The sequence below is a fragment of the Callorhinus ursinus genome, unplaced genomic scaffold, assembly GCF_003265705.2.
Source record: "Callorhinus ursinus isolate GAN/ISIS: 27379988/994484 unplaced genomic scaffold, GSC_fseal_2.0 scaffold86, whole genome shotgun sequence".
Taxonomy (NCBI): Eukaryota; Metazoa; Chordata; class Mammalia; order Carnivora; family Otariidae; genus Callorhinus; species Callorhinus ursinus.
In genome coordinates, this window is record NW_027397148.1 from 3,327,156 (window position 1) to 3,355,126 (window position 27,971).

The 27,971-nt window shown below is 40.4% G+C and overlaps 1 protein-coding gene across 1 annotated transcript in view; it reads left to right on the forward strand.

Annotated features, from left to right (window-relative positions):
• Nucleotides 1–27,971, forward strand: part of PIEZO2 (piezo type mechanosensitive ion channel component 2) — a 541,878-nt gene that overhangs the window by 452,665 nt on the left and 61,242 nt on the right. Inside the window, exons 26-33 of the mRNA XM_073888032.1 lie at nucleotides 212–377; nucleotides 5,325–5,568; nucleotides 7,823–7,919; nucleotides 9,047–9,206; nucleotides 15,407–15,496; nucleotides 17,505–17,626; nucleotides 18,695–18,766; nucleotides 23,063–23,169. Coding sequence (XP_073744133.1) covers nucleotides 212–377; nucleotides 5,325–5,568; nucleotides 7,823–7,919; nucleotides 9,047–9,206; nucleotides 15,407–15,496; nucleotides 17,505–17,626; nucleotides 18,695–18,766; nucleotides 23,063–23,169 — 1,058 coding nt within the window. The remainder of the gene's footprint in view (nucleotides 1–211; nucleotides 378–5,324; nucleotides 5,569–7,822; nucleotides 7,920–9,046; nucleotides 9,207–15,406; nucleotides 15,497–17,504; nucleotides 17,627–18,694; nucleotides 18,767–23,062; nucleotides 23,170–27,971) is intronic.

The window sequence follows — 27,971 nt, forward strand, 5'->3', positions numbered from 1 at the left end:
ATCAACTGATACTTGCACTCTCCCGTGACTGTGCCCCCACCCTTGCATCTTCCATGGTGGGCAAGGTGGGACTTGGGCCCTAGATTGGAATCCAGGGAAAACTGTACACTGGGAACTTTGGGAACATGACTCACTCATCCCTTGCGGGGACTGTCTGCTGCATCATGGAAACCTGGATGAGAAGTGACTCAGCGATCCCTCTGTCCCGCAGATGACTTCATGCTGCTCCTGTGTGCCTCCCTGCAAAGGCAGATCTTCGAGGATGAAAACAAGGCTGCAGTGCGGATCATGGCAGGGGACAACGTGGAGATCTGCATGAACCTTGACGCAGCCTCCTTCAGCCAGCATAACCCCGTGCCAGATTTCATCCACTGCAGGTGAGGGTGGCTGCGCAAGTCCAAAGCCACTTTGCATGTGCGTGTCACTTGGAGGACGTAGCTCCACTTCCAACTCTCTCTCCACCATTCTTGGGAAACTGGGCGGCTAATGGTACATGCCAGGCTCATAAATGCAGGCAGAGGGCTCGGTGGTCGAGAGGCTGAGTCTCTGAATTACAGTTCTCCTTCTGCTTTTCTCAGCATGAACCACGCATTTCCCCTCAGTTTCCCTCCACTTCTCCCCCCACAAACTGACGGGGGCCCATGATATTGCCTCCTGGTGCTCCAGCAGAGACCCCTCCTCTGACTCACTGTCCCTCATCTTTGTCTTCTCTTCCTCCTCCTCCTCGGTCCCTCCTCCTCATCCCTTTCCCTCCTGATCCCTGTTCCTCATCCCTGTCCCTCCTGATCCCCGTTCCTCACCCCTGTCCCTCCTGATCCCCGTTCCTCACCCTCTCCCCCTTCCCCTGTCCTCCTCCTGGTCCTCCATATTCAGTGGGCACCGTGGCAGGCTGGGAACCACAGCCTGTCCCATGCTGTCATTCCCCTGGTGTGCTATCTTCTCTGGTATGTGGGTTGCCCTTGCAGCACCTTCTCCCATCCAAGTACTAACCAGGCCCGACCCTCCTTAGCTTCCGAGATCAGACGAGATCGGGCGCATTCAGGGTGGTATGGCGTAGACTGTAGCACCTTCTCTGTCCTCCACTGTCCTCCACAGTCTGGTGGCAGCTGATCTTGGCAGCTTGATCGTCCCCTCAGCAGAGTTTGCATTTAAACCTGACTAAATTTCTCACTCTGTGTTCCTTATGTGTTCTCTGGGTTCCCAAGTCTTCGTGCTTTTTCTCACCTGCCGCCCCGTCATGGCGGGCGCCCCCTGCCTCCACGGTCAGCAATCACAGTCCAGCTCTGCCCCCTGTGGTCGGGGTCAGAAGTGGGGGGGTTTCTATGCCTCCTCACCAGCCCCGCACCTCTGGACTCCCTGAGCCTCACTAGTTAACATCCACCCTCCAGGTCTGCTGTTGTCCCCGGGAGAGGCTGTGCAGCAGTGCGCAGCGTGCAGATCAGTCTTGCACCAGCCGGTGTGTCTCTCCTCACCTGAGATTGGCTCCCTGCCTTCTGAGTCCCAGAGAATCGTGTTTGCACGGGACTGTTATTTGAAGACCCTATCCCACCCCCAGCCTGAGCAAGGATTTGAACCCAATCAACCTAGCTCCAAAACCTGGGTGCTGAGGCCCGTATGTGCCTCTCAGTGGCCTAAGAGCTTAGCATGTACTGAACAAACCAGTGAGTGAATTTGCTTTAAAATGATAAGCTAGAGGCGCCTGCATGGCGCAGTCAATTAAGCATCTGCATTCGGCTCAGGCCCTGATCTCAGGGTCCTGGGATGGAGCAGGCTCCCTGCTCAGTGGGGAGTCTGCTTCTTCCTCTCTCTCTGCCTCTGTCCTTCCCCCTGCCCATGCTCTCACTCTCTCTCAAATCAATAAAATCTTTAAAACATAATAAAAACAAAAATTAACAATAAAACAACGAAATAAAATGAGAAGCTATGTAAACCTAAAGATTCCTTTTAGGAATAACATACCACACTAACCACTAAGATAAGGTATGAATTCCACTTTTTACCTCTTCTCTGTGATACTAAGAGAAAATATCAGTGCAGCTGATCTTTTTACCTATCGAAAGAGAGAAAAATAAGTTTTTTTCTTTAAGATTTTATTTATTTATTTGAGAAAGAGCACAAGTGAGGGGAGGGGCAGATGGAGAAGCAGACTCCCCGCTGAGCAGGGAGCCCAATGTGGGGTTCAATCCCAGGACCCTGGGATCACGACCTGTGCCGAAGGCAGACGCTTAGCCAACTGAGCCACCTAGGCTCACAAAAAAGTTTTTATCTGAAGGCAGAACAGTAAAATCCACAAGAAATCGTTAACAGCACATGTTTACATTTTATCATGAATCAGCAATGCTTGAACAATTCACAGTGACAGGAAATTAGAACAAAATCAAATGTCTTATCACATCGGGTTGAAGAGTTGGAGAAAGATAAGTATTCAACTCTACAGTGTACTTAACGAAAAACCTAAAACATCAACTCGAAAATTTTGTGCACCACTGATTTTTAGAGTGGTATCTTTGAAAAACTGAATTATTTCAAGCTTTTAATTCCATTTCTCAGTGAGGACTGCCAGAAAAGTGCATCTCAGGCAGTAACCTGTCACACACCACAGTCGTGAGTGGGAAGCTAGCGACCACTTTGCTGTGGGAGGTGCGGCATCCCCGAGCCCTCTCTGCGGGTACATGTTTCTCTGCAGCTCTGGAAAGCAGCCTCTTGCCTCACTACATGTCCCCAGGGCTCATGCATCTGCTCCGGGGTCCCTGAGCCTCCTCTTCAGGGCACATTGGGGTTTTCCATGTGACCTTCAAGCTTGGTCTTGTGATTTCTGAGCCTGAAGCAGGTTAAGTGCTGAGGAGCGGAGGCTGGGGCACCTTGAGTAGGAATGAACAACTGTGGGCAAGGAAGGGACATCCACAGGAAGCACATGTTACAGTAACACACATGTTTCTACATGCACACACACTCACTCAAAATGCCAGCAGGCCAAGTCTGCTGACTCAAAGTGTGCACGCACGCGTGCGCGCGCGCACACACACACACACACACACACATACACACACGAGAAGGCCCTGTGGGATTCCGGTATTACGTCTCAAATGAATCACTGATTTCACCAGCGATGCTCCTGGGATGCTGAGAAATACCAGCATTTTATACAGTCTCCTTTGGCTATAACGTCAAAGAAGGGTGAAATAGATTTGAGAGGGAAATTTCATGAAAGCATTTTAAAGGATTGAGTATTTTACTCCCAAAAGAGTAAAGTTCAAAGAAGTTTGCTTATCCGACAATGTACCTTTTAGGAACAGCTTTCTCTAATGAGGCTGAGTGTTGGACAGAGCCTCCAGGCTTCATTGTGGCTGTGTGTGCTTTGTGAGAATGACTTCTCATCTGCAAGGAGGGATTTCCACCTCCCGTAAGACCTTCAATGTAACACAATTTGTTTTATTTATCGATTTCTAGTTCATTTAAGAGAATCCAGTCTCACCTGTTCTCTTGCTTCAGGAGGCATCTGTATCTTAGACTTTCCCTTGCCATACAATTATTCATGCCTCCTATGGGAAGACAGGGAGGAATTTTGAGTACTCTAGTAATAGGCAGAAGATACTGCTGTGTGTGGGAAATTTTTTTTTTAAAACTACCTTTATTTTTTATTTCTTTTTCAGTTACATACTTTTAAACAGGGATGTGTTTCATTATTCAGACATTCAGGCAATGTTGACTTCATTAGTGTTGACAGAAAAGAAGCATAAAAATGCAAAACATTGTTGACTTAACCTGAACATACCTGCATTACCTATTATTGACCAGTTTGTGTTGCCAAAAGACTTATTCCTTGGCATTAAAATGGAGCACTTAAAAATATTGCTAAAAAGCAAATGTCTACACACTGGTCTTTGCAGCAAATAAGGGTATTTATACTTTTAAAATATTTTAAGTCCATAATTGGATTAATATACACACCTTCTTATGTATAAGGAGTTCAGATCATATAAACACTGTACAGTCCAAAAACCCTACTGAGAATAAAACTAAATAGGCTTATGATAAGAAACACAGATATCGCACGTATTTACAAATATCATAGACACACAAATTTGGTCAAGTACTGTAAAGAAAAAAGTGGTTTCACATTATAATGGCCAAAACATCCATCTACCTTGCTCAAGGCAAACCAAAAATAAAAACTCAGTATGTAACTCCTGTCATTTAAGACATCATGACAGTGATTGTACAAGACTGATGCATCACGGATCTGTACTTCTGAAACAAATAATGCAATATATGTTAAGAAAAAAAAAGAAGACGATAGCAGGAGGGGAAGAATGAAGGGGAGTAAGTCGGAGGGGGAGACGATCCATTAGAGATGATGGACTCTGAAAAACAAACTGAGGGTTCTAGAGGGGAGGGGGGTGGGGGGATGGGTTAGCCTGGTGATGGGTGTTAAAGAGGGCACATTCTGCGTGGAGCACTGGGTGTTGTGCACAAACAATGACTCATGGAACACTACATCAAGAACTAATGATGTAATGTATGGTGATTAACATAACAATAAAAAATTATTTAAAAAAAAGACATCATGACAGTATACAAATAGAATGGAAACTGTTGACCAAATTATACAGCAAATGTCTTCTAGGCTGAGCGTGGGCCTTTAAAATCAAGAACTTGAAAAGATCATTCGGACGATTCAGAGCAACAATGATAAACAATGTCCTGATTTGCAGTATTCATATGGGCGCCTAATTTGTCAAAAACAACATGCTGAACTTTTGGCTAATAAGAAAAAATAAATTACCAAGTACAATTAAATCCCTGTAAATGCAATAATGAAGTCAAAAATGTAATTTATTTACTTTAATTACACATTTTAAATGTTACCTTGAGACAATAAAAATAAATAAGCACACCGGAAGGCATGCACTTAAAGACAAAGAAAGGGCTTCATGGAAAGAGTAAGCAGCAATCTTCTACATGAAAGGTGAAGATGAGATTTGAAAAACATCATTCTTATTCTAGCCAGTCTTTGTGTCTTAACTCTTCTTGAAGGATCTAGCTAGTAGAAGGCGACTAAAGTTGTGTGTGGGAAATTTGACCCAAATACAGTACTGTTAAGTGTTTTTACAACTTACCTATTCGTCTGTTACTAACTGGGTGAGGATTGCCCAGTATTAAATGAAAGATGAATACAGAGCTCACAGTATGACTTGCAAAGTGCTTCCATATTGAGTCAAATGGATGGTACGACGTCTGTCCCTCATTACAGTAGAATCTCCTGCCTTCATTGTTTATTTACGTGTGTTGTCGTCCTTTGATGGTTCAGTTTTGTTTTCCAGATCGTACCTAGACATGTCCAAAGTGATCATCTTCAGCTACCTCTTCTGGTTTGTCCTCACGATCATCTTCATCACGGGAACAACCAGGATCAGCATCTTTTGCATGGGTTACTTGGTAGCCTGCTTCTATTTCCTGCTCTTTGGGGGTGATTTGCTGCTGAAACCCATCAAGAGCATCCTGCGCTACTGGGACTGGCTGATTGCCTACAACGTTTTTGTGATTACAATGAAAAACATACTGTCAGTAAGTGCCTCCCACTGTATAACACATTTGTGGTTTTAGCACAAGAGTAAACAGTCCATTCAGTGGTTATTAAAAGCCCAATTGCCCATCACACTCCTCTCTTAAAAGCCCCAAATAAGATGATGCAAAGTCAGAATTCAAAGAACCATTTATTACTCTCGTTTTGCCACATTAAGCAGAATCCTGTTTGCTCATGTCCACCATCTCAAGGTCACATGGCAGAAGGATAGGGATTTGTAGGAATACATTCTAAAATGTATTTTTAAGTTAAAATCCTGTTTCTTCTGAGGGATCATTTGTCACCATTCACAGTTTGTGCTACAAAAAGGCCCTTTTATGACCCGAATTAGTCATTGAATCTCTTCAAAACTGATATTGTGTTGGCTTACCTAGAAAGAATTATGGAAGTATAAGCCAGTAGTGGGTGGGGGCAAAACACACATCCTTCCTCTACAAAGTTTAGCTGCTCTGCTATTAAATATCCATGTCCCAGGGCACCACATTCCCCCCTGACCAAGCAGGTAACTCACTCTGCCCACTAGTCATCCCAGGATTGCATAAAATCTTTTGGGTCACAGGGACACCTTCTAAGGTATTTACTGTCTCAGGAAATTAAACAACAACCTTTCATGAGCTGAAGGAGTTAATACATCTCTAGCTGGCCCTAAGTCAGAGTTAATCCTTGCACCTGCTGCTGCCAAGTACTGATAGTGCATTAGAGGGGCCGTGAGGTAATAGCTTCCTGCTTCTCACCTTCCTGGTTACTGAAAGATGAGCTCACCAGGCAAGTCTACTATGCGGGCATTTCATTTTTTTTTTTTTTTTGGCGCGTGTATTGCTGTCTTTAGAGGTCTTGGAAAACGAAGTCTGTGTCACCATGAATATGTATTTGAGTCATTTATTTTGTCTAAGACCATTAAAATTTTGTCTAAGATCAGTTGATAGTAAAAGTGACTCTTATGCAGCAATTTTACCCCACCAATATTTATGTACATTTGGGGTAGTATTGAAAGTTCTTGGACAGAGAGAACAACAGAACACCATTCCATTCGATAGCCGTCTGAAAGTGAGGGATCTGTTGCCAGAGGCTGATTCTTACAACCAGTCCTGGAAACGTATGGCCACAAAGTTCATTCATTCATTCATTCATCCTGTAAACCTATACTGCAGACTTGCTAGGCACTGTTTTTGCCTTGAAGAACTAGATATGGTATTGCCTTCAGGTTTTACCCTAAGGAACTCACAATCTTAAAGGGAAGACAAACCTACTTATTAATAATTATAATGTGGTCTGTGAATGCTAAATATCACAACATTTTAGGAAACCAAAACAAAAAAGGAGTGCCTCATGCCTTGCCTGAATTAACTGGGAGCAGACTTCTGGGAGGCAGTGCCATTTGAACCCATCAGAGACTTGAAAACTAGATTCAAGGGTGTCCAGAGAGACAAAGGGAGGAGGACATTCCCAACGTAGAGAACCCAAACACAAGTATGGCCGTGTAGGACAAAGATAGTCATGTGAAGAGCATGTTCCAGTGGGTGCAGAGACTCAAGCTGAGTAACTGCCAACTTGGGAACAAATTCTAAATATACTCCCACCTCACATGTTCCCAGGAAATATGCACAGTTCAGCCATCCCTTTTATGTATTGGCTTGCAATGGTTGTCTGTTTAAACTTCTTCCCCCTCAGCATGTGAACTTAACATAAATCATTGTTATGAGAGAGACAACGACATGCCAATCAATAAAGAATATTCCTTTGCCCAGAGAATTAACCAAAAAAGGCTCAAAATGCGTGTTCTTTTCCTGTTTTAAGAATGCCATGCAGCTGATGTTTGTGATGATCTCCCGGCAAACAGCGTAGGTTTAATTTGTCCGATCTTGTGAGAGAATAACTATACCAAAATCAAAGTCCTGGGGGTAATTGTTCACCCATTTGATATCAACGTTTGGCTTGTTCCTACAGAAGTCCAAGATTTTCTCTATGGAAAGACAGGTGCTTCTAAGTGCTGAAATCATCACACTAAAGACTCTGCCTTTACTCATGGGGTTTATTTCCCCAAGGAAATCATGGTGCTTTTAAAGCACCAAGTGCACTATCCCATGGTGACTGAGATTTTAGGTTCTACAGGTATCTCCTGGAATCATTGGTACGGAGACTTTGTGAATTCTTACACAGAGTAGGATCACAAAGCATCAACCTCTTCTTCTGGGCATAGAGTTTCACATTTTGCCACTCCCATTTGTTTTTCAGATAGGAGCATGTGGATACATTGAAAAATTGGTTCAGAATAGTTGCTGGTTGATCCAAGCTTTCAGCCTGGCCTGCACTGTCAAAGGCTATAAAATGCGTAAGTATGCAAGGCAAATTTGGAAGTGTAGGGACAGAGAGAAAGGATGGTTGTATTGTTCTAATTTTAAAATTGAGCCAAAGCACATAAAGAAAAGAGAAAACAGTGACAGTCAATTCGACTTCTAGATGAAGGCAGTAGGACTGTAGTTCATTATGAATCTATCGCCCATAACATGAAGTGCTCCTATTCTAGGCATCTTTGATCATCCTCTGGAAACTTCTCAGACTCTGGCAGGTCTGGGGACTAGTTGTGGCCCATTATACTCCCCAAACTTCTTTGAATTATATTAGGAAGGGTTACAGAAGGCCACAGGCCTGTGGTGGTTGACGCTAGAATCTTGGGTTGTCAGAAAGTTCCTCTGGCTTCCAGGTCCTTCTCTCCTCAGGAAGCTCAGGGCGCTTCAGACTCAGGAAAACAACTGGGAGGACCTTCAGGGTCTCTACAGTTCCAGAAGTTTCCATTTCCATCCCTCTGCCTCTTGCACCATGACCCAGGATAACACCATGCTCAGTCCTCCTTGGCACCCAGGATGGGGAAACTTGAACATGACACTCTCCCCCCTGTGGTTTCCAATCCAGGCTATGCTTTGCCCAGGATGAAGAGTAACGGAGAATTTGTTCTGATTTAGGATAAGATGTTTGTTGATACCTCTTCTTCTAATAGACAATACTGTGTTAACTGCTCTTCTGGTTACCCCAGATCATTGTTGCCAGAAGAGGTGGTTTTGTTTTTTGTTTTTGTTTGTTTGTTTGTATCAGAGCATTGCCTCTGGCATTGGGACATACAGACATTATTTCTCCATGGCCCTTGTTCAGGGAGAAAGAGATCTCTCTCCCTCTAAGAGAGAGAAACACTCAAGAGCCATCCCTGACAAAGAGACCCTCCTGTGCCTTATACTGTCAAGAGGTCACTTGTGGTCAGTCTTATGAATCAACGTTGATATTGGATTTGAAATGTGTATCTTTGCCTGTAAATAAACGCATCCATAAGTGAGTCCATGCATCAGAATGTCGCTCTTATGCCTGTGGGATTCCTCAAGTCTGATTGTGCTACAGATATTATAAAATGAAAATGAAAATGGATGTTAATTTTAATTTGTTTTTTTTTCTACTTTTTTACCCCAGCTGATGATGATTCCTCATGTAAACTACCCAGTGGTGAAGCAGGAATTATTTGGGACAGTATATGTTTTGCCTTCCTTCTCCTGCAAAGAAGAGTTTTCATGAGTTACTATTTCCTACATGTTGTGGCTGATATAAAAGCTTCACAGATCCTGGCTTCGAGGTAGGTCAGGCCATGGAATCAAGTGGTTTCTCTTAAAAAATCTGTCTGGAAGTAATATTTCACTGTGCTGTTGCCTGAGCTTGCTTGTAGAACCCGTAAGAAATTAAGAAACTATGCCCACTCTCACCACTATTGTTCAACATAGTACTAGAAGTCCTAGCAACAGCAATCAGGCAACAAAAAGAAATAAAATGTATTCAAATTGGCAAAGAAGAAGTCAAACTCTCTCTTTTCCTAGATGACATGATACTTTATGTGGAAAACCCAAAAGGCTCCACCCCCAAATTACTAGAACTCATACAGCAATTCAGTAATGTGCCAGAGTACAAAATCAATGCACAGAAATCAGTTGCTTTCTTATACACTAACAACGCAACTGTAGAAAGAGAAATTAGAGAAACAATTCCATTTACAATAGCACCAAAAACCATAAGATACCTTGGAATAAACCTAACCAAAGAGGTAAAGGATCTATACTCTAGGAACAACAGAACACTCATGAAAGAAATTGAAGAAGACACAAAAAGATGGAAAAATATTCCATGCTCATGGATCGTAAGAATAAACATTGTTAAAATGTCTATGCTACCCAGAGCAATCTATACCTTCAATGCCATCCCAATCAAAATTCCAATGACATTTTTCAAAGTGCTGGAACAAACAATCCTAAAATTTGTATGGAATCAGAAAGACCCCGAATCGCCAAGGAAATGTTGAAAAAGAAAAACAAACCTAGGGGCATCACGTTGCCCGATTTCAAGCTATATTACAAAGCTGTGATCACCAAGACAGCATGGTACTGGCACAAAAACAGACATATAGACCAATGGAACAGAATAGAGAAGCCAGATTTGGACCCTCAACTCTATGGTCAAATAATCTTTGACCAAGCAGGAAAAAGCATGCAATGGAAAAAAGTCTCTTCAATAAGTGGTGCTGGGAAAATTGGACAGCCACATGCAGAAGAATGAAACTCAACCATTCTCTAACACCATTCACAAAGATAAACTCAAAGTGGATGAAAGACCTCAATGTGAGACAGGAATCCATCAAAATCCTAGAGGAGAACATAGGCAGTAACCTCTTTGACATCGCCCACAGCAACTTCTTTCAAGATACATCTCCAAAAGCTAGTGAAACAAAAGCAAAAATGAACCTTTGGGACTTCATTGAGATAAAAAGCTTCTGCACAGCAAAGGAAACAGTCAACAAAACAAAGAGGCAACCCACAGAATGGGAGAAGAGATTTGCAAATGACACTACAAATAAAGGGCTGGTATCCAAGATCTATAAAGAATTTCTCAAACTCAACACCCAAAAAACAAATAATCAAGTCAAAAAGTGGGCAGAAGATATGAAAAGACACTTCTCTGAAGAAGACATACAAATGGCTAACAGACACATGAAAAAATGTTCATCATCATTAGCCATCAGGGAAATTCAAATCAAAACCACATTGAGATACCACCTTACACCAGTTAGAATGACAAAAATGGATGAGAAGAAACAACAAATGTTGGAGAGGTGGTGGAGAAAGGGGAACCCTCTTACACTGTTGGTGGGAATGCAAGTTGGTACAGCCACTTTGGAAAACAGTGTGGAGTTTCCTCAAAAATTTAAAAATAGAGCTACCCTATGACCCAGCAATTGCACTCCTGGGTATTTACCCCAAAGACACAGATGTAGTGAAAAGAAGGGCCATGTTCACCCCAATGTTCATAGCAGCAATGTCCACAATAGCCAAACTATGGAAAGAGCCAAGATGTCCATTGATAGATGAATGGACAAAGAAGAGTGGTGTGTATATATATATATATATATATATATACACAATGGAATATTATGCAGCCATCAAAAGGAATGAGATCTTGCCATTTGCAACGACGTGGATGGAACTGGAGCATATCATGCTGAGCGAAATAACTCAATCAGAGAAAGACATGTATCATATGACCTCACTGATATGAGGAATTCTTAAAATCAGGAAATAAACTGAGGGTTGCTGGAGTGGTGGGGAGGTGGGAGGGATGCGGTGGCTGGGTGATAGACATTGGGGAGGGTATGTGCTATGGTGAGCGCTGTGAATTGTGTAAGACCGTTGATTCACAGACCTGTACCTCTGAAAAAAAATAATAAATTATATGTTAAAAAAGAAGAAGAAGAAGATAGCCAGAAGGGAAGAATGAAGGGGGAGGAAATCGGAGAGGGAGACGAACCATGAGAGACTGTGGACTCTGAGAAACAAACTGAGGGTTCTAGAGGGGAGGGGGGTGGGGGGATGGGTTAGCCTGGTGATGGGTATTAAAGAGGGCACGCTCTGCATGGAGCACTGGGTGTTATATGCAAACAATGAATTATGGAACACTACAACAAAAACTAATGATTTAATGTATGGTGATTAATGTAACATAATAAAAAAAATAAAAAGCCAAAAAAAAAAAGAAATTAAGAAATTCCTTCTAGGAAAACCAGTCCAAGAAGGGTTTAGCACAAGACCTTTAAAACCTAAAATAGAAGAGTAACAAGAAAGACTTTGGCTCAGAATCACACTTAAAAGGATCTGGGACACTATGGAAGGTCAAAGACAACTGGTTGTCTAGAGCCTTCGGGGCACAAAGTGCCTCACTAGACGTAGCTCATTCTGGCCTTAGCCAAAGCAGTAACACAAGCCATGTTGGTCTAGAGACTAGCCCACACTCCCCTTCTCTGACTCTGTGTTTAGAAGAAACTCCTGAAAATGGAGAAAAACACAATTATGTATTATTATTCAGACCTTAGGTTGAGTGTGATACTTCAGGCTCATTCTAAACCCCCTTATCTATCTTTTCTTATCCTTTCAATCTTTCCCCCCAGTGACCTGATTTTTTCTCTGGGCCACTGGTTCTATTCCATTACTGCTGTCATCTTCTTGAACTCCATCCACCCTTTTTTCAGCTTTTGCTCCGATCTTGTAGGTTTTGGGGAAAAGACTGGGAAGAAAACTAGATATTAAAGGGAATGAAATTGAGATGAGGTCGTAGTGCCCTAGACTGCTGTGTCTGTCTCAGAGACACCAGCCTTGCTAGATCCCTTCAGATCTGTGGTGCTAAATAACCTGATAAACATCAGCTTGTATCATATGAAATTTCCAAAAAATATATCATTTTGATTTGTGGTTTAGACTAACACACTTCTGTTTATACCACCAGTGTTCCTGGAGACTATTCTTTTCCTCTGCCAGGATAAACAAAATGTTTATTTCAGAAGTCCATTTATAGGGAAGCGATTCCTGGCCTTTGTTAACTAACTTGGAGCCCAGTAGAAAGAATTTTCAGTAGGGGACCTACATTTAATCTGAGGAGCTTTGTGGTACCCTAAGCCCTCACTATATAGATGAACAGTGACTTCATTTTATGTACAAGATTGACCCTGGAATTTACCATTAAAATTGTTTTTCTAACCCCCAGGACATCAGTTTTATAGAGCCCAATGTCTTGTCCTTTTTTTTTCTTTTTCTTTCTTTTTGGGGATTTGTCCATGCCATCTAATCCTAACAGCAGTTTTATTTACTCATAGAGCAGCAGGTATTTGTGTGGATAAATAGGCCTTTTTCCTTCTCCCAAGCATGTGGTCCTTACACATCCAGAACATAATAGTAAGCCAGTATCTTTTCCTTGGAGTTGTCATAATTATTTAGAAAACATATTCCTCATATTATGGAAACCGATTTCTTTGGTTTGGAATACAGCTTGTGCTTGCAAAAGAAAAGCCATGTCTTAATAATAAACAGAATTTCCAAAGAATAGGCATTCATTCGTTCATTCATTCATTGATATACTCATTGCCACTCTGTTCCAAGAAAGTGGCTGCTTGGTCCTGCCCTCACAGAGCTGGTGGGGAGAGGGACATATCAGCAAGCAAACACAGTGCTTGTGACTAGTGTGATGGTAGGGGACATTCAAGAAACTGTGGGAATTGTATCAAGGATACATAACCACTGGCAAGGGGCAGGAACCAAAGCAGCTTCCATTCTAAGCTGCAGCCTGAGGAGTGAACAGGAGTCAGAGGAGGAAGGCAGGGGACACAGCCCAAGTGAACTTACCAGGGGAAGCTTTGATGAAGAAACCCTGAGAAGCTCAGCGTGGCCAAGACACAGAAATTTGAGGGTGAAGATAGTGAGTGATGACAAGTTAGCTGGAGAGATAGGGAGAGGTCCGATTATCACGGGTCTTATAAAGAAGTGATCCCACAGATACAAAGAAGCCAGGGAGTGATGTGGCTATAGTTGCGTTTCAGAAGCCCACTCTGCCTGTGCTGTGAAGGACATGGGACCAGGTAGGTGGCTGCTCTGATGATCCAGGACAGAGACAGTGGCTCTGACCAGGATGGGATAAAATAGGAAGATACGTAAGAGTCAAATTGGCACAACTGGATAGTTGATTGGAAGGAAGGGAGGTGGGGGTGGAAAGGAAAGGAGGATAGAGGGTGATATGGCTGGATACTGGCTGAAGCCAAGGGTGGTGCCGATGCCAAATGTAAAGAAGCCGAGAAGCTCTAGGCTGGGAGAATGCTGACCACAACCAGGGACTTGTAGGGCTCATGGGCTTGTGAAACTAAACCCATGATGAGTCTAACAGAGAGCTGGGAAGATAGGTCTGCAGGTGGAAATGGACTGAGGGTCATCATGACACAGATGGATTTAGAGCAGGTGAGTGGTTGAAGAGCATGTGAATGAGAAGAGGACCCTGGGGAGCATCCACATTTAAGAGATGAGCAGAGAAGACCAGCAACTCTGAGCCAGAAAGGAAGAGGGAAAACTAAAAGAGCATGGTGCATTAGGAGCCTGAGGAAGGCTGTTTCAAGGCGGAAGTCCAGCAGACAGGACATACAAACACAAGACTGAAAACTGAGCACTGAAGGCAGTGACCTCAACACTTGGGGAACAGAGCCCAACACCAGTGAGCTGAGGTTGAAGGGAAAGACTTGGGGACAGTGGCCGTGAGATATTCATGCAGGGACAGTGATGGAGGCTGTGGAAAGTGATGGAAAACTGTGCAGTGGGCATGGATTTTTTTTCTAAGGTTAGTAAGATGTCAGCATGTTTACATACTTCTGAGGAGGATCTGGTGGCAGCAGGAAGGCTGAGAATGCAGAAAAAGGAAGAAAGGGCAGTATGGAGCCCCTCAGTCTACAGGGGGGTGAAGGACCAGAGCTCGGGCAGGCTGCAGGTGAGGATGTCGCCTCTCTTACTGTCCATGCAGGAAACGGTGTCCACAGGGTAGGTGGTAGGCAGCTGAGCAAACTGTTGCCTCATGACTTATGTTCATTCCAGGAAGTGGGAGACTAGGTTATTTACTAGGAGTGAAAAGCTTTTGACAGAATTCCAGATTTGAGAAAAGTGTAGAGAGTTTTAAATAGCCACTACAGAGAAGAATTTCCAGGGCCTATGAGGGGTCAGCTGATAATGTGCCCAGTCACGCCTTTTCTGAACCTCTGACAACAGCCCACCGAAGGGCAGGCACACCATTGGTTTCCTACCCACTCGGGATTTACCAAGCAGATGTGACCCAATGACAATGGACCAGAATTGCACATATTAAGAGAGGCTGATGAAATAGATCAATGGGGACCCTAGAGTTGGCTTAAAAAAGTGAGAACAAACAGAAGTGAATGGAAGGATAGGAAGAAGAGAAGCAAAGAGGCAGGAATCTGAACATCCCAGTGATGGCGCTTGAACTCCAACTTTGCATTTTTCCTTAGGGAAGCCAAGCTCACTCCATACCCTTTTCTGCTCATTGAGTAGAAAACTAATCTGAACTCACTCCTCCTTGCCAATGGTCCCTCATGGGACAACTATAATAAGGTCAGATGAGAAATGCTTTGCTGAGATGTAAGGTTCTGTGGGACAGGTTTGAAGGGGTGCATTCTGTTTAATGTCTTAGAAAACACAAACCATTTTTTGTTTGTTTTTGTTTGTTTGTTTGACTGAGCTCCTATGGTTGTGAGCAGCCCACTCCCTCCCAGGAGAGGCTGTGCCCTGTTCATCCACTGGGAAGGAGTTCCTATACCAGGGTCTTAGGAATCCCACTCCCAGCCAGGAGACTCTATCTAGTCAATGGCCCAAAAAGAAATGTTTTCTAACCTTTGATAATCATTTTCAGGGGAAGGTAAGTAGAAGGATAGAAATACTAATTTGTTCTCTATTTCCTGTTTTTCTCTAGAGGGGCTGAACTTTTCCAGGCCACAATTGTAAAGGCTGTAAAGGCAAGAATTGAAGAAGAGAAAAAGTCAATGGATCAGCTGAAGAGGCAGTAAGGAGGCTTGATTTTACTCTCCTTCTCCTTTCCTTGTAATTGTGGTTTGTCTGATCCTGTTCAGCTGGTTCTCCCCTCCCAGGGAGCCTCAATAGCCCTGAAAAACCTATTGGTGTTAAGGAGCTTCTGGGTATGTGCTCAGCATAAGGGCGGTGGCTTATGCTCACTGGATTGAGAATGGAAGTAGTTGAAAAGAAAGAGAGCTGCAATGTGGTGGAAAGGGGAGCTATGTGGGACAAGACCAATGTCAAGTCTTGGTTGGTTCAACTGCTTCCTCTGGAACCGTGAGCAAGTCATTCCAATTCTCTGAATTTCAGCCTTCTGTTTTAAATTGAGGTTCACAATTCTACCTGGGTTTTTATAAAGATTAAATGAGCTAATGAATGAAACAGGGTCTTTCCTGGTCCCATTCAGTTGGAGTAAATGTTCATTCTATCTGTGGATTAAGGGAATAAATACAGAGTCCTGGCTTTGGAAGGATCTCTAAAGATATTATAATACAGTCTCTCTGGGAAGAAACTGATGACCCATGACATTAGATGACTTAAAATCCACAACAAACTAGAGGCAGTACTAGAAATACAAATACAAATACAAATACTTGTTTCCCTGTATTCAGTTCAAGACTTTTTTTCTACCATCATGTTCTGGATAAATCAAGTAATAGACTGACTTTACTAGGAGATTTGAGAATTTCTTTTTCAAATTAATTAGTTAATTTTTAAAATAGCCCTTGAAACGAATTTTCTTAGAGTGAAGTTTTTACCTGTAAATGTAACTTCTGAGGATTGGTAGCACTTCATTTGGGGCTGTGTTTAAGAGCGGATGGCCATAGAAATCAAAACCTAGCCACTTTCTCTAGGAAAGCAGAGACTCGATCACTCCACCAGGAAAATTCCCCAAGTTTGCTGAGACTCCTTCATTCCATTCTGACCGCATTTTGCAGCTCCTTTCTCCCAGGCAAAAATGTTTGCTAGCATAAATTACACCATCCCATGGCATGGTTATTTCCACAATCAAAGATGTGAGGAATAGAAACTGTTATATAAGCAGTTATGGTATAACTGTTGCCATTGTTGTTTCTAGTTATCTATATCAGGCTAAGAGAAGTAACAAATTTGGACCCAGATTTAGAATGAGTTCCTATTTACCCATTATGGAGACCTGTTAATATCATTCACTTCACCAAGTTTTTCCATTTGTTTAAGAATAACTCCTCTTAGGTGACAGAAAGTCAGAATATAAAAGAATGAAGGTAATAATCATTGCAAAAGAGAAGCTAAAAGTGTTGTTTAAGCTGCAGGAAGCAGAAATGGCACTTAGCTTAAAAATTTGAGCAGAATTTTAAGAAACTGAATTAAGAAATGGAACACCGCAGGAGGGCACGTCTGGGAAGTAGAGTTCAGCGTTGTAGTTTCTGAATAGTTGGGCTTCCTGAATAAGCAGACAAAATAAAAGGCACTGACTCAATAATTAAAGATGCAATAATACATTCTTTCCAGAACCGATAAGAGATTAGATTTGAAATATAGAAGAGTCATGTGGTCTAAGAGAATCCTTATGAACATCTGGGGAGCAATGTGCTTTTTACAAAACAGTTCTCACACTTTTACGCCTTTTCATTGGATCTTCACAACTATGTGACCTAGACAGATCCTATTTTTAAAAAATTGCAAAACTTAGAAGAATAAAGGACTTACATTTCATCATTTACTGTGTTCAAAATGGCAACGGTTCAAGGTGTAAGTGGATATAAGGTATTGTATATCAAACCTTAACATAATTATGACCATATTAGTAAGACTAGCAAAATAACATGGTTGTATACATATACACACATATAGACATCCCCAAGGAGATACTTGTTGCTGATAAAAAAAAAATTCATAAGTCCCAAATGTTGGCTGCTTTGTCTGTGATTTTAGCAACATCCATACAAGTTTAACTGACCATGTGATGACTCTGGGTGTGTTCTTGGCATTGCTGCTGCTATTTTATTTGACAGGATGGATCGCATCAAAGCCCGGCAACAGAAATACAAAAAGGGTAAGGAGAGGATGCTGAGCTTGACCCAGGAATCAGGGGAAGGCCAGGACATCCAAAAACTCTCTGAAGAGGATGATGAAAGTATGTTGAGACATTTCCCTCTTGTTCAAGTAGCTTAACGTTGAATGATAGCATGATGATGTGTAGAGCTGTTAAATAACATCACTCTTACTCGGCCAATATTACCAATTTTTTTTTAACTTAGCAAGTTTTATCTTCTGATTGTGAATGGGATACATGTATTTGTTTCATAAAGGGCATATTTAATGACTCCATGATTTTATGAGTATCTCCTCTTCAGCAAAACAAATTTAGTCAACCCATAACTTAGCTTCTGTTTCACAGAGATGTGTTTCTGAAGAAAATGAGCATGGATTTGCTTAATTTATTCCTTTAGGGAAGATATTTCAGATACACAGTCTACTGTTGTTGTCTTTGGTTTCTATAAATTTTATACAAAAATGAAGTATGTATGCATATTTTATGTGGCATCTGAATAATGGTAGCTAAGATACCCTTCAATTATTGTCTGTTCCAATGAAACTGAAAATGAAATATATATTTATTATATCTGATTATAGATTTGTTATATCCAATTAAGTTTAAAAGTTCTTCTTATAAATGTTTGCGTGCTTTTCTGTTTGGAGGGAATGGAGAAATAATGCATGGTATTTTCCAGTGCATAGCATCTACTAATCAGCAATAAACTTATATTTTTCCAACCATGCTTTAAAATAATCACAAGGAAATTTCTGATGATTGGAATATATGCATTTTTACAAATTATTTGCCACTAAATTGTCTTATAAAATTTAGGTGATGCTTTTTTCTGTTAATTCAGTGAAGAATTCAGTGTGAGATGCCTTCTTGAGAGATAATCCCTTCTTTTTTATGTTTCTTTATATGCCCTACAGTACTAAAAAGGAAGTGAAAATGTGGCATAATGTTCATAGAACACTTAGTATTTGCCTTGTGAAATCAACTTGCTCATATGTGTAAACATTTCAGATTCAGTATTGTTCCTTTCCCTGACCTCTGATGTACTTTTGCGACTTGTCTAGATTTTGACCATTGAGTTGTTAAAGCATGGTTTTCAAAATTTGTTTTCTCACTTCCTAAGAATTAATATTTGGACATATTTTATTTTAGGAGAAGCAGACAAACAGAAAGCCAAGGGCAAAAAAAAGCAGTGGTGGCGGCCTTGGGTTGATCATGCTTCCAGTAGGTTTTCTTGATCCTCTTATGATTTCATCAATTCTAACCCTTATATCCTTGACCAGAATTCAGGCGTCCCCATAACCTGTGTGTTCCATGCATGGTTTGATCCTTGTGACTTGATAGGGGGTCAGAGTTTAGGAAAACTGATGCAAATCGGTCTCTGGGCCCCAGAGATGGACTCTTCCAGAAAAATCAGCTGGTTACCATGCTGGCTAAAGAAAGCCCAGCATGTGGCTGACACACTCCCGAGCACCATTTATGGGCTCAGAAAGGGAAGAAGAATTGCTACCGTTTTATCTGATTCTGAGGTCCAGAGCTCTGCTGATGTATATTTGTCTTATGGCTGAAAACCCTTATTAAAAATGAGTTTTGGCTCATTTTGGCTCATATTCTGGGAGAATAATCATTCAGTTCAAAGCATTGTGACCCTCTTTGTAAGGCACTAGGCGGGGATGCCAATGAGTCTCTCCTCCTCTCTCCCCAGAGCTTTGATTTCATTTGCATGTAAGGTTTTTTTGGCAATTTATCAAATATAAAGATGAGGATCACTTAAAATGCATTCACTTTCTCGCTCTTCCTCCTCCCGGTTTCTAAAGGCTCTCAAATTACACTCCCAATCCAAAGCCCAGCGTGTGGCACGGCTGCACAGCCACCAGCAAACTCAGCCATGACCAATTAAGAGCAAAGGTGGTTTGGAAAAGCAGAGCTTCATAGTCACAGAGAATTACTGTTTCCCTCCTGATCATAAAGAGGAATGAGGAATTTTGGAACTCAGTGGCTGTATTTGTTCTGCTTAGCAAAAGAAATACACTCACTTTTGGCCAGTGGGTGGTCTTAGAATGGAATGATCCGTTTTGATTTGATCCTTCTTACATTTGTTAGACTATGGAATAATTACTAATTATTTTGCACATTACTTATAATATCTTTAGGCTTTTATGCCTAGCTAATGTGATCAGTCAGGTATTATCAGGGAGGCCCACAGCATCGCACAACTGTGGGAGAGACTCTACTAACAGGATCTTCAGAATCACTAGAAAGTCAAATCGATCCGAATCTTTTGCTGTGCCTAATTTTGGAATCACTGAGATATGATATTGGCTTCTCTCACCCCCAAATTAATTTTTTAAAATCAGCAAGCCAATTTCAGAAATTATTATACAAAATTTGCTCAGTATACCTGAATGTAATTAAATTTAATCCCAAATATTGAATTTTTAGGCTTATGGATACAGAAAAAAAAATTCATGAGTTTTAAAGGGTTTTGTTTCATTTGCTGCCAAGTCAAAAGACAAAGATTCAGGTCAAAATTCTGTGTGACTCTTTAATTTATTGTTCATTGGCCATGTTCGTCATGCTAACGGTCCTATAATGCAGTGCTATAAGCCTATTTCTATCAAGTCACAAGTAAACTGTGCCTATCTTTCTGTTTTTAAAGGGCCCTTTGCTAGTTTAGACAGGCCTATCCATTTCAAAATTGTGTCATACTGAATGTTTTCTCATTCCCATTGCAATCATAGTTGTCTTTCCTTTTCTTAATCTAAACATTGCATTTTGGAAGGAATTGGATATGGTCTTTGATAATCATCTTACAAGTTGGTAATAATTTAAAGAACTTCTTATGAAGGTTATTGACTTTAGTTTTCTGATTCATTTCACCCTCATTATATCAAGTTCTTAAAGACTGGTATTAAATTAAACATGCCTTGTTACAACACCTCTTGGTGCAATAATGCAGGAATGTGTGTAATTCATAGTTTGGAATCAGATTCTGACCATGGTGTTAAAATTTTTCATAAAATGTGTTTCCTTTTACAGGCTTGTGAGGAAAGGAAAGGAATGAATATGTGAATTATTATTTAGACCATGATGAGTTCCAAAATTTATTTTTAGAACTGGAAGCACTTTATTAAAAGCCCTTATTTTGATCTCTTGAGTCACTGGGCTTTTAAATAGATATTTCATGCAGGTGCAGAGTACGAGAATATATGTAGTTGGAATACCCTCATGTAAGTCTGTCAATGATACAATAATGTCGCTATGTTGTTCATATTACTGGCAAGCAGTCAAGATCTTACCATAGTCTGTAGGTGGCAAACCTTCCACTTCCATACCTATGTGCACACAGACGATCGCATTATTGCTATTCAATGATACCTTCCATTCAAGGAAAGTATGTCCCCGTGCCAATACAGTACTGCCTAAAGCAATGTAAGCCTCACTTCGTTGTCAAATGTCTGAAATTGAGGTCCAGCTTTCTGGGGATACAGGTGGTAGGATTTTAAAAGTTATTTCCACACTCAATGCAGCAATGACATCAATATCCATGATATGTTCGTGGACACAGGCTGGAGGCAGGATCTCTCTCTGAACTCACAAGGGTATATGCAAAAGCTTCTCTACTTCTTATTAGCAGCTAGCACTAAAGAAAACATTCTCTGTGGTTTTCCTACCTTTATTTCAATAACATTTTATAAAAGAATAGGAGACTTTCCTAAATACTTCCTGCTTTTTTTTTTAAAATGTGTTCATTCTACTTCTTGCATAAACATTCATAGTTTTTTAAATGATCAAATCAGTGTTGGGACTGCTTGAGATGAGCACATATTTGGGCTCCCTGTGTCCATAAGAGTAAAAGTCATAGAAGGTATGATTGAATACAATTTAAGCTATCGTTGATTTTAGAGCCTATAATGAGGGTAAAATGCTCAATCTTGTGATACTCTGTTTTTACCAAATGACCATGTGACATAGAATCCATATAACTTTCCTGCAAATGTCTGAGCTTACATGAAGGCATTACTTTAATGGTCTTCTCCACTGTCAAATGTAATGCTGTAACTTTGGTTTGTTCTTGCTTATTCTTACCTTATGTTGTATTGCATTTATTCCCTCGGGCCTCGACCCAGTATTCTGGGACTGGTTCTTTCTTCAAAATAAAAGTAACAAATTATAGTGCTTCTGTTCAAGGATATAAGGCCCAATTCATTCACTCTGCATCTTCACAGATGGAGGCTTCATATGTCTGAAATCATGGGCAAAATTATTTACCTTTTGACCATGTTTAGTGATATTCAAGCAAATAATTTTAAACAAGCCAAGGTTTTCCATTACCTTACAATGTATGAATCCAAGAGAAAACCAAAGACATCATGTGATGTCATCCAAAAGATACCTCAGCATTTGAAAACTTGAATATAACTTGAAAACATTCATATTTTCTCCTGCAATGATGTTCTTGTAGCATCAGAAATGTATATGCTGGGTCTCTTTTCCCTGATAAACTTAAAATAATGCTCAAACTGATAAAGATTGGATTCTCAAATTTCTTTAAGTCTCTGGACATTTCCGCTTTCTCTGCTCCTAACTTTTAACACAGCAATATGTTCTTGCAGGGAAAATATCAGGCAAGACAAGGGCAATCCGTACTGTTTGTGCTTTATGTCTTATGGTCAGTACGGTTCCCCTCACACTTTAGTAAGCAACCAGAGCTCCTGGTTGACCAGAAGCCTACCAGTGCTAAACCGTACAGACCCTGTCTGCCCTGCCTCAGTCTGTCCCGTGCTACGTGTAGAAACAGCCAGAGTGTGGTGGTGGTGTTTTTGTGGTTATATTCTTTTTTTCATGTTACCTGCCCATTTCCTCCTCATGACAATGTGTTTGTTGTTGTTGGGTTGTTTGTTTGTTTTTTTGAATTTTTTTCAAATGTCTTGCCATATATGTCATGTCCCTGTGTCACGTGTGGAGGAGCCAGGTCTGCACAGTAGAAAGTGAAGTGGAAGTTGGTGATGCAGATTCATGATCCTGAATCATCCTGATTGGTATTTCTACCACACACTCGACCCCTTCAGACAACACCAAGTCCTCCACTTCACTTTGGCCTCATCTAAAGGACCCAAATTGCCAAACTGTCTGAATTGTGAAACTCTTAACAGTTTTCCATCCATTATTTTGGCCATCTTGGTAACAAAACTGGTTGCTGCAGAGTTGATCTGATGCATCTTGTAAAATTGACACTGAAGAAGGAAGAAACTATCAGATGAACCCAGTAGTGGCTGGTTTTCTTACACCATATAGACAAGGCCTCGCACTCTGTAGACCCAACCATGCCAACACCATGTAATGTTAGCCCAGAATGAGTTCTCTTCATCTCTTGTCTTTTCCTCCCTACCAACATCTCTTGCTGTGGCCTTTTGTGGAAAATTTGTATATCTTTGGGAGGGGGGGCATTTCATTAATAAGCCCTTAAATGGTCTCATATCTCTTTCAAGAAATAAGTAAATATTCTGTTTTGCTTAGTGGTCAGGAGTGGAGATTATTATTTGTTTGAAACGGATAGCGAAGAGGAGGAAGAAGAAGAATTAAAAAAGGAAGAGGAAGAACCTCCAAGGAGGTCAGCTTTCCAGGTAAGTATGGGGTTGGGAAAACCAGGTCCTCCACTAGTTGAAGAGCTTTTCTTTCTGACAGACCCTGATTGCAGGCCTAGACTTCTGCCACCATGTTCATGTGTGTCATAGCTTCCAGAAGCTTTTGATTTCCACCTGAAATTGTTTATTCCTCATTAAACTGTAATGCTGCTTGCTCTCAGCATCAGTATAATTACTGCAAGAACACTGTTCTCATCAGGTCTTCGTTCACTTGCAAAAAAAAAAAATCTTCTGATGCTATAAACAAAAAATAAATCTTTGGGTGAACTTTATTTTTCTGTTACAAGAAGGAGGTGAAGAAGACTTCTCTGGCATCACTTTGGATCGCTTGAGTGGATATATATTTTGATATGTGAAATAGCTTATCATAAAAATAAAGCACTTGCTTTGTTTTGAAACAAATGGTCATTTAAATGGTACTTCAGATTTTGAAAATCCATTTCATTTGTGTTGCCAAAGTTTTGAGAATTGATTGAAATCTTGAAAATATTGAGCACAGTTCTGATTTTTTCAGCTTAGTTGCCTTTCCTTTTCAGAACCTGCCAGATCATTCTTAGTTACATAACTCACCAGCCCAGTATGGTATATCCAGGGAATGTCTAATCAATGCTTGTTAAAGATGAGGACTGGTCAGTAGAGTTACATATGGGGTGAAAGCTTGGTATATATTTCTTTTGTGAAGGAATCACAAGTTGGGTTTGTTATTTCTCAGTTATTATACTCCAAGACACATAAAGGGATATCCATTAAGCCACATGATGTGTCCATGTAAAGGTCATGGTTACTTTGCTGGCCAGGTCTTCTCAAGCTGGAGGATTACATCCACCCCTGTATTCCCAATGAAATTAAAGAACCAAATTATTTGTGGAGACACCTTGCTCTGATGCTTCCTCACTGGCCCCATCGCAACCTGAGTGTGTTTCTTAAGACGGTATCTGTGTGCATGTGTGCGGCTGGCTTGTTGGATACTAATGACTTGTTCATTTTTATCCTAATGAGTTTTCTTATAACCATCACTCCTCATTCAGCAAAGGAGAGAACATGATCATCCTCGCCATGTTTATGGATTACATGCAATGACTATTTTCCTTATTCCTAACCTACAAGCAGAGCACATTTTATTCTAGCTTCAGTGATTGGCACGTTTTAACCTAGTTGATGTAATTCTAGAGATGAACTCTTACGGATGTCATATGTTAAATTATTAGTCATTGGTGTTTTTCTACTAATCACTCTTGCTTTGTCCTTCTTTGTAGAGAGCTATTGGGAAGTTTGCATCGGCCATTTTAGCCTTGCCAAAGTCTGTCATTAAACTTCCCAAAACTATTCTTCAGTATTTAATCAGAGCTGCAAAGGTATTTGATGTTTCACTGACATGTGGTGTGTGACCCTCTGCTCCATAGAACTTTAGACAAGCGGGTCCCTGTTGCCCTACATCTGCATTTTCCCTGTTCTATAGATTGTACAAAGGAGGAAGTATAAGAACTTAAAATAGTAGGCAAACCTTTCCAAGGAGAGTTTTGAGAAGCCAAATTTCCTATTATTTGATTCTTGTTTTTCAGATGACACCAGAGCCTTTCGAAACATAGAGAGAGAAAATGCAGATAATCATCTACTCTGTTCTTCTTGTAGTTTTGCCTAAGTCACATCTCATTTTAAAAGGGTCACATCTGGTTGCATGCATCAGTCATGATGTTTAAAATGTGTGCTAATTGTTCTCAGAAAGCTGGTAAAATTATGAATGAGCTAATAAAAGACTCGTTTTGCTCCATCTCCTTGTTGGCTTCCCTTTCAAGTCTCCATCTTCCCTAAATTGGATGTCATCTTCCATTTACTCTTCTGACTTTAGTTCGACCCCTCCTGTGGCTGTGCTGCCCATTAGATCTGTATAGCTTCTCACTCCCATGTCACCCCAGAGAGTGTGGAATAAGCTGTGAGAAAGCTATTTGTCAATTAATCCAATGCACAGCAGAAATTATCCAGCTACCTATGCTGTGGTCACTCATTACTGAAAATCATAAATAATGAATTACTATTCGTGTACTCTATAGAAAGCTGGTTCTGTTGACATAATCTGGGGCAGGCACTTAAACTCTCAGGTCTTTATGCTCATGTGTTAAGCAGATGTTTGGGTAGTGAGGGAGGCCAGCACTTCTCCCATTTCACCTGGGATCTTATTTAAATGCAGGTTATGTAAATTAAGCAGGTCCTGCCTATGGCACTTATAATTCTGTATTTTGCTTGAGCGCCCCCAGAGGAAAGACAGCTGCTGGTCCATCTTGAGTAGGGGGGTTCTGAACTTCCAGGTTCCTCCCATTTTTAAAATGCCAGGATTCTGATTGTTAGTTTAATATTCAATGTGTTCACTTAGGATTCTTTTTTCTTTTCCCTTTTATGACTACCATATAAGCCTCTCCATTCATATTTAAGAATTCATATGAAAGATTGCAACATAATTATCCTCCATCTTACTTTAAAAATAAAAACAGAGGAGAACCTGCGTGCATCGGTTAAGCCTCTGACTCTTGACTTTGGCTCAGGCTCAGGTCATGATCTCAGAGTTGTGAGATCAAGCCCCACATTGGGCTCCACACTGGGCATGGAGCCTGCTTAAGATTCTCTCTCTCCCTTTGCCTCTACCCCTCTGCCCCCCAACTCCCTCTCTAGGAAAAAAAAAAGAATAAAAGAGAATATTTTGGGATATATTTCTTTGGTATATATATTATTATTTTATTATTATTATTTTTTAAAGATTTTATTTATTTATTTGAGAGAGAGAATGAGAGAGAGAACATAAGAAGAGGGAGGGTCAGAGGGAGAAGCAGACTCCCCACTAGAAAACGAAAACAGAAACAAACAAAAAAACTTCTTACAGACAACATAAAATCCTGGGTCACACATGAATTAAAGGATAGTTTATTAAATTTTACCAATTTCAGTGAAAAATCTCCATCCACTTCAGTAAAGTTCTCTCCTGTTTTAAAAATTAAATGCTTTTTGCATAGTACATTTTCAGTAAAATGAACCTTATTTCCCCCTAACATAAATGATAAAACTTAAGATAAAATCACATGATCAGACTTAAGATAAAACTTAAGATGAAGTAACTAACTAACTAAATAATAAATAAATAAATAAAAATTTAAGATAAGCTATCTTATCTTAAGAATACAGACTAGTAGCGGCAATGTGAAGAAACCAAAGGTCATTTATGGACATTTTCATGTATTTTCTTCTACTTGGTTAGTGGTATGTGTGTCCCATGAACTTGGGTGGTGGTTATAACTACAATGTGAGAACTGAGAAGTTCCCATAAGAAACTTCTATTTCTTGACTCGGTAAGAATTGCAATCTTTCCTCATACTTTGTTATCATCATTTCCTAAAACAATTAGACTGGCCTTTATCAAATATTCCTGGCACTATACAGGGTTTGTAGTTCTAAACATCAATAGTAAGATAATTTACCTACAAAGAGGGACTCCTCATAAGATTGTCTCCCCCTCTCTTGTTTCCCCTTATATGAATTATGTAAATTCTCATCTCAGTGAGAAAGCACTGATAAGCTTAATCATTTAGGGATCATAGCTAGAACCAGGAATTTCCTTTTAATAATGGCACTCACCCTTCTTCAAGAGGAGTTCTGCAGTTCTGTCCTAAATGCCTTCTCTCTCTCCTTCTCACCCTCCCTCCCCATTTTCCTCCAGAACAAAAGAATTCCTCCAACTTATACACCTAATACATTCACAGATCCTGAGTTACTTTTTTATTTTCTATTTTGGGGATTCTGGCATTATCTAAAAGCAATATTGTTATAACCTTTTCTTTAAAGGAATTGTCATCGTATGTTGCTCTTAAACCTGAAAATTTCTTGCATTTAGCAGTTCAGATTTTTGTAAAAGAATCATTATTTTGCTGAAGCAAGTTTGCTTATTAATGTACTAAACCTCAAAGCTATTCTTTTTGGTGAGTGGCAGGTTTAATAAGCAAGGGAATTTACATACGTGGCAAAGATATTCTTGATGGAGTTCCCAATTAGCATGCTTAGTACACATCTACCATGAATTCCTTCATTTGGTCCTTCTTCCAGAGTCAGTTAATCTTTTCATTCTTCAAAAGACATTTTTGGCATAAAATAGGATTACTTTTTGCCTCCTGGGTTTATTTTTCGGAAATAATACTGATGTTCCATTCGTGTTAATTGCCCATAGATTCAGATTTCTACTAGTGAAAAAAGAAATGTTCTTCCTTAGTCACCTATGACCTTTACATTTCCATACATTGAAAAGTTGGATCCTTCTTTACTTTTACTGACATCACCATGCCAGTGGTTTGCTTACCTGTGTTTTTCAAAGATTTCAGAAATCTGAAAATAACATAGAATACAGTGAAAGTGTCCCCACAAAACATTCCTTTAACTTTATTATCGTAATAGAAAACCCAGCTTCCCTGAGACCCAGGTGTGTTTGTGGGTGCATGAGGAGCATGCCTGCTTGGCTTCATGATTACAGATGGCTGACTTTGTGGATCGAGGTTTTCTTTTGGTTCCTTCTGCATGACTTGGGAGACTGTTGGTGGGCGGGCTGTTGAAAGTTACTCTATGGTGGTTATCGGTTTTATTATATTCATGTAACCATTTTCAGGTCTTGAATAAAAATGACAAAAGACAACCAAAAGCACCACAGTTTTCCTTCCATAACATTCTGTAATAACTCCTTAACCTTAATATCACATTGTTTTTTCCTCTCCAAATACTAATTGATCTATAAAACCCTTTCTCAA